General features: G+C 58.8%; 2 protein-coding genes across 6 annotated transcripts in view; both read left to right on the top strand.

Annotated features, from left to right (window-relative positions):
* ATOSB (atos homolog B) overlaps positions 1 to 7425 on the top strand; it is a 38702-nt gene extending 31277 nt beyond the window's left edge. For all 5 annotated transcript variants that reach the window (XM_051804619.1, XM_051804616.1, XM_051804617.1 and 2 more), the window contains 7 exons: positions 143 to 1416; positions 2980 to 3038; positions 3386 to 3482; positions 3977 to 4135; positions 4551 to 4619; positions 5086 to 5291; positions 5600 to 7425. In XM_051804619.1, the coding sequence (XP_051660579.1) occupies positions 322 to 1416; positions 2980 to 3038; positions 3386 to 3482; positions 3977 to 4135; positions 4551 to 4619; positions 5086 to 5291; positions 5600 to 5753 (1839 nt within the window). In that variant the 5' untranslated portion in view covers positions 143 to 321 and the 3' untranslated portion in view covers positions 5754 to 7425. The remainder of the gene's footprint in view (positions 1 to 142; positions 1417 to 2979; positions 3039 to 3385; positions 3483 to 3976; positions 4136 to 4550; positions 4620 to 5085; positions 5292 to 5599) is intronic.
* A 153-nt stretch (positions 7426 to 7578) lies between these two features.
* On the top strand, positions 7579 to 14482 carry STOML2 (stomatin like 2). The gene is made up of 10 exons (XM_051804642.1): positions 7579 to 7688; positions 9411 to 9563; positions 9858 to 9957; positions 10944 to 11002; positions 11241 to 11342; positions 11964 to 12098; positions 12622 to 12766; positions 13094 to 13173; positions 13385 to 13513; positions 14204 to 14482. The coding sequence occupies exons 1-10, from the start codon at positions 7638 to 7640 to the stop codon at positions 14333 to 14335; spliced, it is 1086 nt and encodes a 361-aa protein (XP_051660602.1). The 5' UTR covers positions 7579 to 7637; the 3' UTR covers positions 14336 to 14482.
* The last annotated feature ends 15 nt before the right edge of the window (positions 14483 to 14497 follow it).

The raw sequence follows: 14497 nt of genomic DNA on the forward strand, positions 1-14497 counted from the left end.
CTCTTCCTGTCCCTGGAGCGGGAGGTTCAAGTGGGGCTGTGTGAGGAGCTGCCCGTATCCCGCTAAGTTTCTTGCAAGCAGAAGTCTGGATGAGGGTAGGGATCCCAGGCTGATCTCCATCCTCCTACCCTTCTTTTTTCAGATGCTGTGCTGCAGACCACTTCATAGTGGAGGGCTCAAACAGAGATCCTGAGCAAGGGGGGTCCAGCTTCCACCCCCTGCCCTTGCACCCTGACCTGTGGCACTTTACAGTCCCACTCCTGCTGCTGCATGGGCTGTTCTGACTCCAGCTCCGCTCGGAGTCCAGGCAAGTGAGGCTCCATGCGGCACATCCACACAGAGACGTCCCTGCCCCCGGAGCGCAGCACAGACCCCAGCCTGTCCCGGCCCAGTGGAGAGGCGCCCTTGGAGCCCTCCTCGCAGCGCTGCACCCACCGCAGCATCCTCATGGGCTACAACGAGACAGAGATCAAGCGCCAGAAGGTTTACCAGGTCTCCATCTTCTCCCATCTCTCCAGCTCCTCTGAGAGCACGGAGCAGCGGGCAGGCAGCCAGCCGGCTGTCAAAAGGGGATACCCTGAGCAGCGAACTCTGGAGGGGGGGCGAGATCCCAAACGAACTCACTGGGGTGACAGGGGGGTGGAGAGCAAGCGCGATGGGGGCCCTGGGCAGCCTTCCCTGGACGATGACGATTCCTTTGAGGATGGTCTGCTGGTGGAGGAGTTATCCCTGTGCGGCTCTGCCCAGCACTTCTCCCACAGCGGGCTGCATGTGGTGGAGCACCGCTGTGAGGGCAGCCCTAGCCACAGCCCCAAAGCCAGCAGAGAGGACAAGTCACAGTATGTTTCCTCGTCCTCCTCGTCCTCCTCCTCCTCCTGGCCCCAGCACATTGCTTGCAGTACTTTGCACATGAGAGACAGTTGCTCTGTCTCATCGGGGGATCATCCCACAGACTATGGAGAAAATGGGGAGCCAGCAAGTGGCCACAATGTACTTCACCTTGAATTGCACAGTATTGCACAAACAACCCAGTTGGACTCTGGTGGGAAGAGAGAGAAGCCAGGCAGCAGCCCAGCTCACAGCAGCAGGGCTGGTGGAGAAGATGAAGGGTCAGTGGTGGGCAATGGGTGCAAAGAGCCCCCAGCTCCGCAGACAGCGCTCAGTCCTGAGCCCAGCAACCTGAGCTTCCAGGAGACAACACCCTGTGGGAGCAGCCACTTCAGCAGCAGCTGCCCAGCCAAAAGGAAGTTGCTGCCTGCTGGTGAGGTTGTGGCCGATTCCTGCTCTGAGGATGAGAGCCTGTCCCCACCGGCAAGGAAGAAGAGGGTCCTGCCATGCCACCCCGTCCCCACAGCGTGCCGCAGCACTGATGCCAAGGGGGCCCCTTTCTGGAATCACCTGCTTCCTGCTGCCAAGGTGAGCATTGCTCATGGTGGGGGGCAGGGAATGGCCTGGGGATACCCGGAGCTCAGGACTGTCCTTGTGGGCAATGTAGTCCACTGTGCCCTGTACTGTCCTAGTGCTGCAGCACTGGTGTGAGCAAGGCAGGAGCTGACAGCCAGCCCCAGGACACATGGTATATTTCAACCAGCTCTTGACATCCTGTAGTCACTGGATTCTCTGCTTGCAACCAGCTTTCTGTCCTGGAGAGCCTTGCTTGGACAGGAGACAACATCCCCATGGCAGTGAGAGCTGGACACGTGGCATAGGGCCACATGTGGTGTCTGATGGCTTCATGTTAAGCTGGATATACCAGCAAGCTTGGGAAAAGCATCTGGCCTCTGCCTGCCTGATGAGCCAGAAGGCAGATGTGTGGGATGGCTTGAACTCCTGGCCATGATATCCATTAGAGCAAGGGTTTGGTGGCAGGGAGTGGGACTGGACATGCTCTGACCTAGGGGCCCAGTGTTGTGTGCACAGATGTCACTGGCTTTTCTGCAGCTTTTGGCATGTCCTCAGGGTACCACAAGCTCTCAGGAATGGGGCAGACCCGCAATGTTTGCAACTACCCTGCCAGCTCAGGAGTTGCCTGCGATTCTTCCCTTCTTATGTGCCCTTCTGACCAGCTCCCTGCCCTCTCCCTGTCCTGCCAGCTGAAGCTGCAGCAGGCTCATGCCATACTTGGCATGCTCTTGTCTTTACCCGGGGCATCCCATGGTGCAGGGATCTGCAGGAACTGATGGCAGAGGCACCGTAGCTTCTTGCTGCTTGGAGCTGGGACACACCATCCAAGGTGCACAGCTGCATTCCTGCATGCCTTTTTCATGACTGTCCCCCAGTCCAGCTGCCCCCAGCACTGTCCTTGCAGAGTGAAGCCCTCCAGCAGCTTCCCTGGGTTTTCCCACCCGGTCATGCCAGCCAGCTCCATCATCCCTTTGTGTTGTGCTGCCCTTTGTGTGGCTTCCAGAAGGGAAAACCCCTGAAAAGGGGACGTCTTTAAAAGGAGGCTGCAATGTAGCTCTGGCTTTAACCCCCCACCTGTAGCTGTAGGATCCTGGCTGTGGGCAGGGGTGGCCATCAAGCCCCTTTGCCCAGTGACACTGCTGAGGACTTTGCATGAATCACCAGGGGACTGAACTTCTCCCAGGCTGGTCGGGGAGTTTCCTTGTACGTGTCACTGGTCCCTGGGAGGTTCAAGGGGGTGTTGGTTCATGGCTATGGCTGGGGGTGTCTTGTCACTGGGGCTGGTCCTGAGACCTACTTTGCAAGGTGGGAATTGTGTGCTGCACCCTCAGTTGGCTACCAACACCCTCATCCCCAGCTGAGTCACTCTGGGATTTGGGCTGCCCCACATCCCCACCAGACACCCCAGTCCTCATGCTGCCCTGCTGGCTACCCCTGCAGAGGCTTATGATGGCTCTTCATGGACAGGAGCCAGTTCCATCTGCTGGGGCCCTTGTGGGGCTGTGGGGCAGGGCAAGGGGTGCATGGTCCCTGATCGCTGCCCTAACACAGTTCTCCATTTCGTGTCCCCTCCAGAGTTCTGCAGATTGCACTGCAGTCGGGAGGAGGCTGAAGAGCGGGCTGCGCCTCAAATCGTGAGTGTCCTGGCAGCCCTGTGGGATGGACGTGGGGGCTCAGGGTGCCTGGCCACCCCTGCACCCTGCAGCCCCACGGGAGATTCAGGTTGGGTTGAGTCCTCTTCCCTGCCCTACCCTGCCCTGCCCTGCCACAGGCATCTCTCCTCCACAAGACCCCAGGCTGTGGGGCATTGGGGGGTTTCTTCAGCACCTGGGGAGTAGTAAAGTGGGTTCAACCCCCAGCAAAGAAAGGGATGGGAGATCTGGAGAGGGATCCACATTCCCAGGGACATGGAATGTCTAGGGATTGCATGCTTGCTAGGGGTGCATGCTCTCCAATCCAACACCAATCTTCTCTCTCCAAGGCGACATCTCCGGAGCAGCCTCCGGAGGGGCACCAGGTCTCCCACAGCACCCTGGGCCACCACCACTGTCAGCCATGCTCTGCTGGGCAACTTTGAGGTAACAGAGCCCACCTGACAGGGGGAGGTGGGTCTTGGGGACTCCTGGCTGGACTGGCAATGGGTGTGAGAGGCTGAAACTGATGGGAACCTGGCTGAGGGGCTGGGCTGATGGAAGCCTGGATTTGGGGCTGGGCTGATTGTCCCCAAAGGGCATGGCATGCAGTGGCCATCACACAGCCACCAGCCACCAGCCACCAGCAGGATGGCTCAGCCAGATCCTTGGGGAAGGCAAAAAAACTGGATCCTGCTGAGGTGGCTGCTGTGAGGCTGAGCCAAGGCACTCTTGCTGCTTCACTGTGTTAGATGGCTGGTTTTATCCCAGTTCAGGGTGGGTCTCTGTCAGAGCCAGGGCCCCTCATGGGTGGTCTTTGGACATGTGAGGGCAAGTCAGATAGGTGGGTGGAGTGGAGGTGGGGGTGATCTCACCTGGAGCTTTGAGGCAGGGGGAAGGACTGGTGTTTGAAGCTCCCTAAAGCTTTCCTCCCCTCTCAGGAGTCCATCCTGAAAGGGCGCTTTGCCCCGTCGGGGAGGATCGAGGGTTTCATGGCCGAGATTGGTGCCAGCGGCTCCTACTGCCCCCAGCACGTCACCCTGCCCGTTGACGTCACCTACTTCGACATCTCTGAACACAGCGTGCCCTCACCTTTCCTGGTGCGTGGATGAGGGAGGGCTGGCACTGTAGGGGAGGGTGAGTGGGACTGTACCCTGGCACCCGGGGCACCCTGGGCACCCCTGTGGAGAGTGTGGCTCAAGCAACCACCTACCCGTGCAGATGACTGGCTGTGCCAGGAGCAGTCTTGAACCCAAAAAGCAAAGAGGGAAATAAAGAGGGCACATGCACAGGCAGATCACTGCCCCGATGCCTCATGGTTGTGGCTTCGCTATCACCTCCTCTCTGTTGCTGCTTGTTCATTCCCTGGTTTGGAGAGGAACTGAGCTGAGCGTCTTCATGCTGACTTGTGCCAGGTGTTCCCAGCAAAGGGGGGGGTCTCAGCCGCGTGGTGGGTCCCAGCTGGGCTCTCCCTGGGCTTTCTCCCTCTCTCACATGCTGTTTCTTTTGCTCCAGGGAGTGATTGACTTGGAGGCCTTGGGAAAGAAGGGTTACAGTGTCCCCAAAGCTGGAACCATCCAAGTGGTGAGTCATTCTCTGGCCTCCAGTAGCACCTTGGGGACAGGGCTGGGTGGGCTCTGGTTGTCCCCCATTGGGCTGGGTATGCACCATTATGTTGTTAGGCAAGGCAGCAGGCAAAAAGCTTGTGCAGAGGGGGTACAAGGCCACCAACACAGCACAGCAGAGTGGAGCATGAGGTCCTGGGGGTAGAAGGTGGTGGGAGATGCAGGGAAGGAAGAGACTGGTGAGGAGGGACGGGGTTTTGGCAAAAGAGTGTGTACATCCAGTGGGGATGGGATGGGATGGGATGGGATGCATGGAGGTGGGTGGAAAGGACTGACCTGTGACCCCCAGGCTAAACCCTCTGGGGCTGGTGTGGGGCTTTCTGCATCCTTGGGTTGGCTGCTTCTGCTCCCAGATGCCCTATGCCTTCCCTACAGATCCATCTGTGTGCCCTTCTCAGTCTCACTCCCTACCCCTCTACCCCCAGACCTTATTTAACCCCAACAAGACTGTGGTGAAGATGTTCTTGGTGACATACGACTTCCAGGACATGCCAGCCAACCACATGACCTTCCTACGCCATCGCATCTTCCTAGTGCCCGTGGGGGAGGAGGAGGGGGCCACCGTGGCCTCCAGCGACCCACTGGGCACCAGCCCACCCCGCAGGGTCCTCTGCTACCTGATGCATCTGAGGTAAAGCACCTGCCCCAGGGTCACCCCTGGGTTCCTCTCCAATGTGTCCCAAGCCTGCTGGACAGGAGGAAAGGTGGCAGCCTGACCCTGTCACCCTGGGGAGGAGCAGGGACCGCCTGCTCCTCCGGGATGGTTGCAGCTGCCACCCTGCCCAAGGGCAGCTGTCTCTGTCCCTCCTGAAGGCAACCAGAGTGTAGCCACCTTGACCAGGGGCCAGAATAGTCAAGGGGGTTGTGACGCTCACTGAGGCTGCCCTGCCCTTGCCTGGGAGCCTGACGTCACTCAGCCCTGCTCTTGTCTCTGTGCAGGTTTCACAGCTCCAAGTCGGGGAAGATCTACCTTCACAACGACATCCGGCTGCTTTTCTCCCGCAAGTCGATTGAGGTGGATTCGGGGATCCCCTACGAACTGAAATCCTTCACAGAGATGCCCAGGAACCCCTGCTACTCGCCCCGGGCCTGACTTTCCTCACCCCCCAGGGCTGCTGGGGAGCCTCCAGTCCAGCACTCCGGGGAGAGATGAGTAACAGGCCAGCAAGCAAACACTGCTTTGAAACATCATCCACCCTCCTGACCAGCACGGACACCACGCCCTGCAGCAGGGCTGGGATCACCCAGGGGGCTTCACCCAGAGGGGCAGGGGCTGAGGAGCAGGCCTGGCACTGCAGGAACATGCCCAAGCCTTCTGCTGGTGCTGCTCCCAGCTTGGAGACTTGTCTGTGGCTGAGGTGGATGGGAAGTGAAGAGTTGGGCCCGGGCTCTGGGTAAGACTACCCACATTGGCCCTGGGGGTGGAAGCAGAAAGTGTGGAAGGGTTTGTATTTATTAGTATTTATTGTTGCTGGGAGCGCAGAAGAGGCTCATGCATAGGACCTGAGGTGCTGTGCTTGTTCTTCCCCCTGACCCTACCAGTGCAGGGCTGCCCCTTTTGGGGCAGGTCTGTGGGGACTGGGAGGGTCACTGGGGAAGGCAAAGTGACCCACCTCTTGGCCTGGGCGCAGCTCCCAGGCCAGGGCTGTGTTAAAAGACTGGGAGAGGCTGGGCCTTGCTGGGCACCAGCTCTGCAGGGTCAGCCTCACTCCAAGCAATCCTCTGACTCCTTTAGGGCAAGGCAGACCCCATGGGGTCAGTGGCAGTCAGGGAAGTGGCCATTGCCCTGGTTCCTAAGGCTCAGAGACACGGCTGTCACGTGGATGGGGACCTGGGGCTCTTTGCAGAAGCATTGGGGATAGCCCTCTCTGGGCAAGAGCCTCCAGAGCACGTGCACCGCGGATCTGAGAAGATTGCCAAAAACAAGGAGCCTTTCACCATTGGCAGGTGTGGGGTGAATCCCAACCAGGAGGCAGCTTTGGGCAGGGGTGTGCCGGCAGCACCATCAGGGGCTGGAGGATGGGCAGGACCTCAGTCCCTCGGGAGAGGGGAAGCAACAGGGACATCAAACTCTGGGCCCTCGGGAGGGGGTCTGGGGGTGACCCCAGAGCAACACTGGGAGTGCTCCCCAGTAGGAGCACTCTGGGGAGCTGCAGGCCAAGCCCAGGGAGGTAAGGGGGGCAGGGGTGAGAGGGTGAAACAAGCTGGAACATACCTCGTCTGTATCACCCCTCTTCCTGAGGTCTCTGCAAGGCTCCCCAAGCCCCAGACATGTCCCCCCACAGGCTACCTCGGGCCCCCCTGGATTCCCGTTGCTTCCCACGGATCCCAGGCCGGGGCGTGGGGATGGGCCGGGACAAGGGGAGGCCTGGGAGGAGGTCCTGCTCTTCCCTGCCCGAGGGCAGCCGAGGGGACTCCGGCCCTGCTGGGCTGGGAGAAGGGTGGGGGCCTGAACCCCCTCACACACGCAGCGGGGGCTGAACCTCCCTCCCCCTGGGGGCTGCTCGTCCCACACCCGGGGCCCTGAACCCACCAAACACCCGGGGCCTGAACCCTCCACACCAAGGGACTGAGCCCCCCAAACACCAGGGGACTGAACCCCCAAACATCGGGGGCCGCTTTCCCCCCGCCCTGGGCACCGGGGGCCGCCATGACACCGGGGCCTCTCTCGCCCTCACGACATCGGGGCTGCCCCTTTCGCCGCGGGGTCGCGAAGGCCGTGCCGGTACTTTTTCGTGTTCGTTTCTATTTTAATAAATGCCCGTTTGGAGCCCGAGAACAAGCCCGGTGCTGCCGCTGCTGAGGGAGTGGTTCGGGAAGTGGGGGGGGGAGGCGGAACTGCGGGCGGGCGGAACGTGAGAGCGCGGGCGGCGGGGCCGGTCCGGGCAGCGCACCCGGAAGCGGCGCGGCGCGGGGGCCTGGCGGGGGTGCGGGAGCGGCGGCGGCGCCGAGCGGGGCGGGAGGAGCCGAGCGGGAGATGCTGTCGCGGGCGGGGCTGCGGGCCCGGGCCGGCCTCGGGCTGCTGCAGGTGCGGGGAGTGGCGGGAGAAGGTGGGGGTGACGGGGGTGCCCACGTGGGGAGTGCCCGGGTGCTGGAGGGGCCGAGGGCGGGGGGACGTGTGAGGAGGTCTGGGTTGGGGGCGCCGGGCTGAAGAGTCAGGGGGGTGTTGAGGGCCTGAGGGGTGGTGGGGTGGTGGGAGGGGGGAAACTGGGCGAGGGTAGGGGTGCGAGGGCAAGGGGGGTGCACGGGTTAGACGGGTGTGGAGGGCTGAGGAGACAGGGGGTCGGTGGGGGGTGTTGGGGGTCCCGTGAAGTGCTGGGGGCGTGGGGGGTCTGTGGGGGTAGCTGGGCAGGGATGAGAGAAGGGGAGGGTTCCGGGGGTCGCAGAGGACAGGAGATATTGAGGGGGGCTCAGTGGGGTGGTATTGGGGGCTCGGGGAAGTGCTGGGGGCGTGGGGGCATCTGCGGAGGAGCTGGGCAGGGATGGGGGTGAGGGGCGAGGGGTGCAGAGGAGGGTTGGGGGAGTATTGGGGGTCGGGTGGTGCTGGAGAGCTGGACAGGGATATAGGGATATAGGGTAAGGAGGTGAGGAGGGTGGTGCAGAGGGCAAATGGGTGTAGGGGGACTGAGGAGTTGGGGTGTCAGTGGGTGGTGGTGGGGGTTTGGGGGAGAGCTGGACAGGGGAGGGGGTGTGGGGAAGGGGGTACAGAGGACAAGTGGGTACAGGAGGACTGAGGGGAGTGGGTCAGTGGGGGGTGTTGGGGGTCTGGGAAGTGCTTGGGTGGTGATGGGATGCTTAGCAGGGATAGGGGAAGGGGGTGCAGGAAGGGATGTAGAGGACAGATGGGTGTGGGGGGACTGGGACGGTATCAGTGGGGTGGTATTGGGGGTCCAGGGAAGTGCTGGGAGCATGGGGGCTAGGGAGAGGGGAGCTGGGCAGGGATGGGGGTGTGGGGTTTCAGGGGGGTGCAAAGGATAAACAGATATGGGAGGTTGGGGGGGTCAGTGGGGGCTTGGGGGTCTGGGAAAGTGCTGGGGGGAGGGAACTGGGCAGGGATGGGGGTACAGAGCATGTGTGGGGTTTAGTGGGCATGACCGGGCATAGGGAGTGGTGAGGGAGGGCTGAGATGTTGTGGGAGAAATGGACGTGTGGGGCTGTGGAGGTCTGGGAGCCAGTTTGGGATGTGTGGGGGGGGTTAGAAAGAAGGTTTGGGGGAGCCAGGTGTGGGAGGGAGTGAGGGGAGCTGTGGGAGTGAGGGGCTGTGGGTGCCCAGGGAATCCCCAGGGAAAACTCAGAGGGAGTCCAGGAAGCAGCCAGAGCTGGGGAGGGACAGGTTATTGAAGAGGGGTGGCCTGGGACTGAGGTGACAGAGAGGGCTGGGGGGAACAGGCCTCACCAGGTTATAGGGTTGAGTGGGGCAGAAGAGACCCACACACACACCTTCCTTGCCCTACACATACCTTCCTTGCCCTTATGGTGGCAGGGAGCTTTACTGCCTATTCCAGGGGGAATGTGAGAGGAGAGGAGATGTGCAGGAAGCTCTAGTGTGGGAGTGAGCTGCCCTGCGCTGTGGAGAAGGCTGTCCCTGGGGCCCTGAGCCTCATCCTTGTGGGAACAGCCTGTGTCCCCTTAGAGAATGGGCTTGTTTGGGGCATCAGAGTTCGTTCCTGCCCTGGCGCCCTGGCCACGATCCCAGATGGGGGAGCAGGTGTGGTGCTGGTCTCAATCCCATTCCTTCTCTGTTCCCCAGCACTCCCAGCAGCTGAAGGCTGCGGCACGGCTGGCCCCGGCTCCATGCCGCTGGAACTCTGGGCTGCCCGTCAACATTGGGGTGCTCTTCGTGCCCCAGCAGGAGGCCTGGGTGGTGGAGAGGATGGGCAAGTTCCACCGAATCCTCGAGCCTGTAAGGAGCAGCTTTTCTCCCCTTCTGGATTCAGCAGGTTCCTAAAGCTGTAGCGAAGCGCGTCCTTTGCGTGAGGATCCGAGGGGTGGTGGGCTCATTCTCCCAGACTGAAATCCTCTTGGCTGCCTGTGGACTGATTTCCCTTGGTGGAGTGTTAAAAGCACTCAGAAACTGAAATCCCTTCTGTGTGTGAAGTGTGCTTGCTCTGCCTGCAGCATCTGTAGTGTGTGGCACGGTCTTTGCACAATTCTCTCTAGTTTGACTGTCACCTATCTAATCCTGCCCTCTTCTCAGGGCTTGAACTTCCTCATCCCGCTCCTGGATCGGATTCGTTATGTGCAGAGTCTCAAAGAAATCGTCATTAACGTCCCAGAGCAATCAGCTGTCACACTGGGTGAGGAACAGCTTCCATGTCCTGCCCCTTCCCTTCTGCTGCATATGGGGTGAGCAAGGAACAGTGTGGGGAGGAGCGGAATTGTCTCAGGCTCGTGCACTCAGCCCCATCCCTTGGAACCCAGAGTTGGCCATAAAATCACAGGATCACAGGATGATTTGGGTTGCAAAGGACCTTGGGTTGTAAAGATCACCTTGTTCCAACCCCCCTGCCATGGGCGGGAACACCTTCCACTAGACCAGATTGCTCAGGGCCCCGTCCAACCTGGCCTTGAAGACTGCCAGGGATAGGGCATCCACAGCTTCTCTGGGCAACCTCTGTGATGCCTCACCACCCTCACAGTAAATAATTTTTTCCTAATATCTAACCTAAACTGCCCTCCATCAACTTAAGGCTCTTCCCCCTTGTCCTTCCACTCCATGGCCATGTGAAAACTCCCTCTTCAGCTCTCTTGTGTCGCCTTTAGGTGCTGGAAGGCTGCTGCTGTAAGCAGGGGGCACCCCAGGAGGTCCTGCAGCTGCCCCTTGCTGGGTTGAATGCACCTGACCAGGAATACATTTTTCAGATGTCTTCTTTTACTGAACCACAAAAAACCCCTAAAACACCTCTGTAAAAGAGATTTTGGATCAGGTTAATGAATCTAATGTTAATGGACAGAGGTTACATTTCTAGCTTTCAGTGTTTTGTTTAATTTTTTCCCCCCTTAAATCTTTATTTACAAGAACTACAGTGTGAAATGTTTCTATCTGGAAACCTGAGACTTGTTTTGTATTAAAACATCATAATGTTTTTCTAGGGAACATTAAGGTCATTTTTACAAAGTCTTTAGATGAGGAGATCGATTTCAGCCAATCCTTCTTCTGCGCCCTGCTGCTATGCCAGGAAGGAAAGGGACAAACCTGCCCAGCTCTTTTGAGGAAGAGAGGGTTGTCCATGTTTTTTCTTTGCTGCTTCAGTAAACAGGAACTGTTGTTCTCTCCTGGCAGATAATGTCACCCTGCAGATCGACGGCGTGCTCTACCTGCGGGTTATGGACCCCTACAAGGTACCATCCCTGCCCTTCAGATACCTCTCTCCTGGTTCTGCCTGCTCCCCAAAATGTGTGCTTCAGCCTCTGTGTGCTGCCTGGTGGATGGGTTTGGCACCTTGACCCCTCCCAAGGCTTCAGACTCCATGTTTCTGGCAGGGGTGTTTTTGTCTTGGCGCTGTGTTTGTCTTTCCTGCCTCGTTCAGGGTCCCTCTTGGCACCGCTATCCACTCTGTTTTGTGCTTCTGCTCTCCAGGCCAGCTATGGGGTGGAAGATCCTGAGTATGCAGTGACCCAGCTGGCCCAGACCACCATGAGATCTGAACTTGGCAAACTCTCCCTCGACAGAGTCTTCCGGGTGAGCTGGGGAGGTGGATCGTGGAGCTCCCAGCGTCTCTGGAAACCGTGGGGCAGCCTGCATGGCCAGGCTGATACACTTAATAGCAAAATGCCCAATGCCCTTTGCTGAGAGGGCTTCTGTTTCAGTTGACCTATTGGTGAATCTGTGGAGATGGGTCTTGTTTCCATTGTTTTTTTAACAGGAGCTATTTTTTGCCCTGCCCTGGGTTGTTTGGAAGGGGGTGATGGGTGGCATGTGCCCAGACCCAGCTGGTCCACCTGTGTTTCTCTTGAGCCAGTGACTCATTGCTCAGACCCAGTGATGCATGGTTCATGGGGCGCCCTAGTCCTTGTGCTGCGTTTGCTGGGCAAAAACAGAAGGTGTTGGCATTCCTGTTTTATCCAGATGTACACTGGATGTTTGTATCCCAGCAGTTTCAACTGCGGGCCCTGCTCTCCCTGGGAGATGGTGACCCCTTCAAGAGCTGCAGGAAACACCTGATCCTGCCTGATGCCTTTGGAGATGGCTTTTTTCTGGCATATCTTGGCCCGTGGTGGAGGGTGTCTGTTTCCCTCCTGACACCTGTCTCATGCTAAGAACCTCTTCTTTGCTCTCTGTCATTTCCTTTGTGCCTCCCAGGAGCGAGAGTCCCTCAATGCCAGCATTGTGGATGCCATCAACCAAGCTTCAGACTGCTGGGGCATCCGGTGCCTGCGCTACGAGATCAAGGACATCCATGTGCCCCCACGTGTGAAGGAATCCATGCAGATGCAGGTGTGGCTCTCTGGGAGGGAGGTCTGGAACAGGAGGGAAGTCTCCTCTTCCACACAGCATCATTGTTACCTGTCCGCAGCTGGCATCACAGGCCCTTCCTGTGGTGAGAGGCACTTTGGTTGCAGACATACAGCTACTGGACTGAATAAATAATTCCTGTCCTAATTTTGGCAGTGGTGGCCCCTGCCTGGTACACCCAATGCTTGCCAGCTCCCTGTAAAATCCCTGCTGGGCTCTATAGGGAAGCAAATCCCGGAGCTGAAAGTCTCCTCTTGAGAAAAGCTGGGCACCAGATCTTCAGGCTGGAAGGGGAGGAGGGGGAAGCAGCTGTCCAGTTAGGTGTGGATGGGGCTGGGAAGGGTTGTGGGGCCTGAGGAGCAGAAGTAGCCCTCAGCAGGAGCATGCGGTGTTCTGTAGCTGCATTCGCATGCTTTGCTGAGCCATGCTGGCCCCAGCAGAACCCAGGAGTGTGTCCTTACCCCAGTGCAGGCATGGCAGGCTGGTGTCTGACCTGTGTTTGCAGGTGGAGGCAGAGCGACGGAAGCGGGCGACGGTGCTGGAGTCAGAGGGGACGCGGGAATCTGCCATCAACGTGGCTGAGGGCCAGAAGCAGGCCCAGATCCTGGCCTCAGAAGCTGAGAAGGCTGAACAAATCAACAAAGCTGCTGGTAATGCCTTAGGGTAGAACATGTGGGGATCTGTAGCCATCTAGACTGAGGGGTGATGCTACTGGGGAGAGACCACATCACTGTGGGCCAGGTGTCCTCAGCCACGCTGGTCCTTCCCCGCTGGGGCCTTTGTGCTGAGCTCCAGCTCATGCTGCTGCCCTGCCACAGCCTCGGGCAGCTGGAGGTGTGTGGCAATGCTGCTGTTGGGGAAGAGAAGTCTATGCATGCATGAACTTGTCTGGATTCACTCCTTGAAATTTTCTGCGTTTGCTCCTGGCAAGTGCTTTGCAGCAGTTCTGACGTGTGTTCTGCTGTGGTTCCTTGCAGGAGAAGCCAATGCCATGCTGGTCAAGGCCAGGGCCAAGGCGGAGGCAATTCAGCTCCTGGCAGCTGCTCTGTCACAGCAGGTGAGTGACAGCTCCTTGGGGCAGCCACTGTCTTGGTGCTGGCACAGGGTGAGTTGACACGTGGCTGGGGTGGCACCTGACTTCCTCTTGGACACTTGCTGGCATTTTCAGCAGCAGGGAATGAGGATCTTTGCTGTCCCAGCTGGGGTGGGCTGGGCATGTGGGCACGGATGAGCTCATGGTGGTTCGTGACTCGTCCCTCTCTCCCCAGCATGGCAGTGCTGCTGCCTCCCTGTCTGTGGCAGAGCAGTATGTGAATGCCTTCTCCAAGATTGCCAAAGACTCCAACACCGTCCTGCTGCCCGCCAACACCGGCGACGTCACCAACATGGTGGCACAGGTCAGTGTGGTCACTCGTGTCCTGGGCTGATCCAAAGCAGTGTGGGCAGCAGGTGAGGGAGGGGATTCTGCCCCTCTGCTCTGCTCTGGTGAGACCCACCTGGAGCACTGTATCCAGCTCTGGGGTCCCCAGCACAGGAAGGACATGGACCTGTTGGAGTGAGTCCAGAGGAGACTGCCAAGATGCTTAGAGGGATGGATTACCTCTCCTATGAGGGAAGGCTGAGTGAATTGGAATTGTTCAGCCTGGAGAAGAGGAGGCTCCAGAGAGAGCCTTCCAGTACCTAAAGGGGGCTTACAGTAAGGCTGGAGAGGGACTTGTACAAGGGCATCTAGGGATAGGACAAGGGAGAATGGCTTCAAACTCAAAGAGGGTAGGTTTAGATTAAATATTAAGAAGAAATTGTTTACTAGTAGTGTGATGAGGCACTGGCACAAGTTGCCCAGGAAAACTGTGGTTGTCCCATCCCTGGGAGTGTTCAAGGCCAGGTTGGATGGGGCTTTGAGCAGCCCAGTCTAGTGAAAGGTGTCCCTGCCCAACCCCCAGAGGGGTTGGAACAAGACAATCTTTAAGGTCTCTTCCGAGGTAAACCCTTCTGTGATTCTTCCCCCAAGGGGGTGAAGGTGGCAGCGTGCTGGGGCCTGGCCCTCTCCTCTCCACCCCTCCTCATGACTCTCTCGTTCTCTCCAGGCCCTGGGGATATACACCACACTGACCAAGCCACAAGCTGTGAAGAGCCAGGACGAGACGCTCCCAGCCCACGAGGAGCCCCAACCTGCCTCCACGGAGATGCTGAAGGCAGAGCAGGGAAGCTCCAGCTAACGGGGCTGGAAGGATCTCGCTCCCTGTCACGAGGTCTGCTCCGCAACTGGCAGGCTTGTCCTGCCGCGGTCAGATGCTCTTCTTCCCTTAGTCCCTATTTTGTATTTGGATTTAAATCATGTAATAAATGGTACCGGTGCTGCTGCAGCACGTTCCTGTGTG

Source organism: Manacus candei, unplaced genomic scaffold (assembly GCF_025592945.1).
Source record: "Manacus candei isolate 608988 ecotype Guabito, Panama unplaced genomic scaffold, ASM2559294v1 h1tg000061l, whole genome shotgun sequence".
Lineage (NCBI taxonomy): Eukaryota > Metazoa > Chordata > Aves > Passeriformes > Pipridae > Manacus > Manacus candei.

Excerpts from the sequence above, each read along its gene's own strand:
- STOML2 (XM_051804642.1), top strand. The coding sequence starts at position 7,638 with ATGCTGTCGCGGGCGGGGCTGCGGGCCCGGGCCGGCCTCGGGCTGCTG. Across the intron at positions 7,689-9,410 it reads CCGGCCTCGGGCTGCTGCAG|CACTCCCAGCAGCTGAAGGC; the intron begins GTGCGGGGAGTG and ends TCTGTTCCCCAG. Across the intron at positions 11,343-11,963 it reads CCCTCGACAGAGTCTTCCGG|GAGCGAGAGTCCCTCAATGC; the intron begins GTGAGCTGGGGA and ends TGTGCCTCCCAG.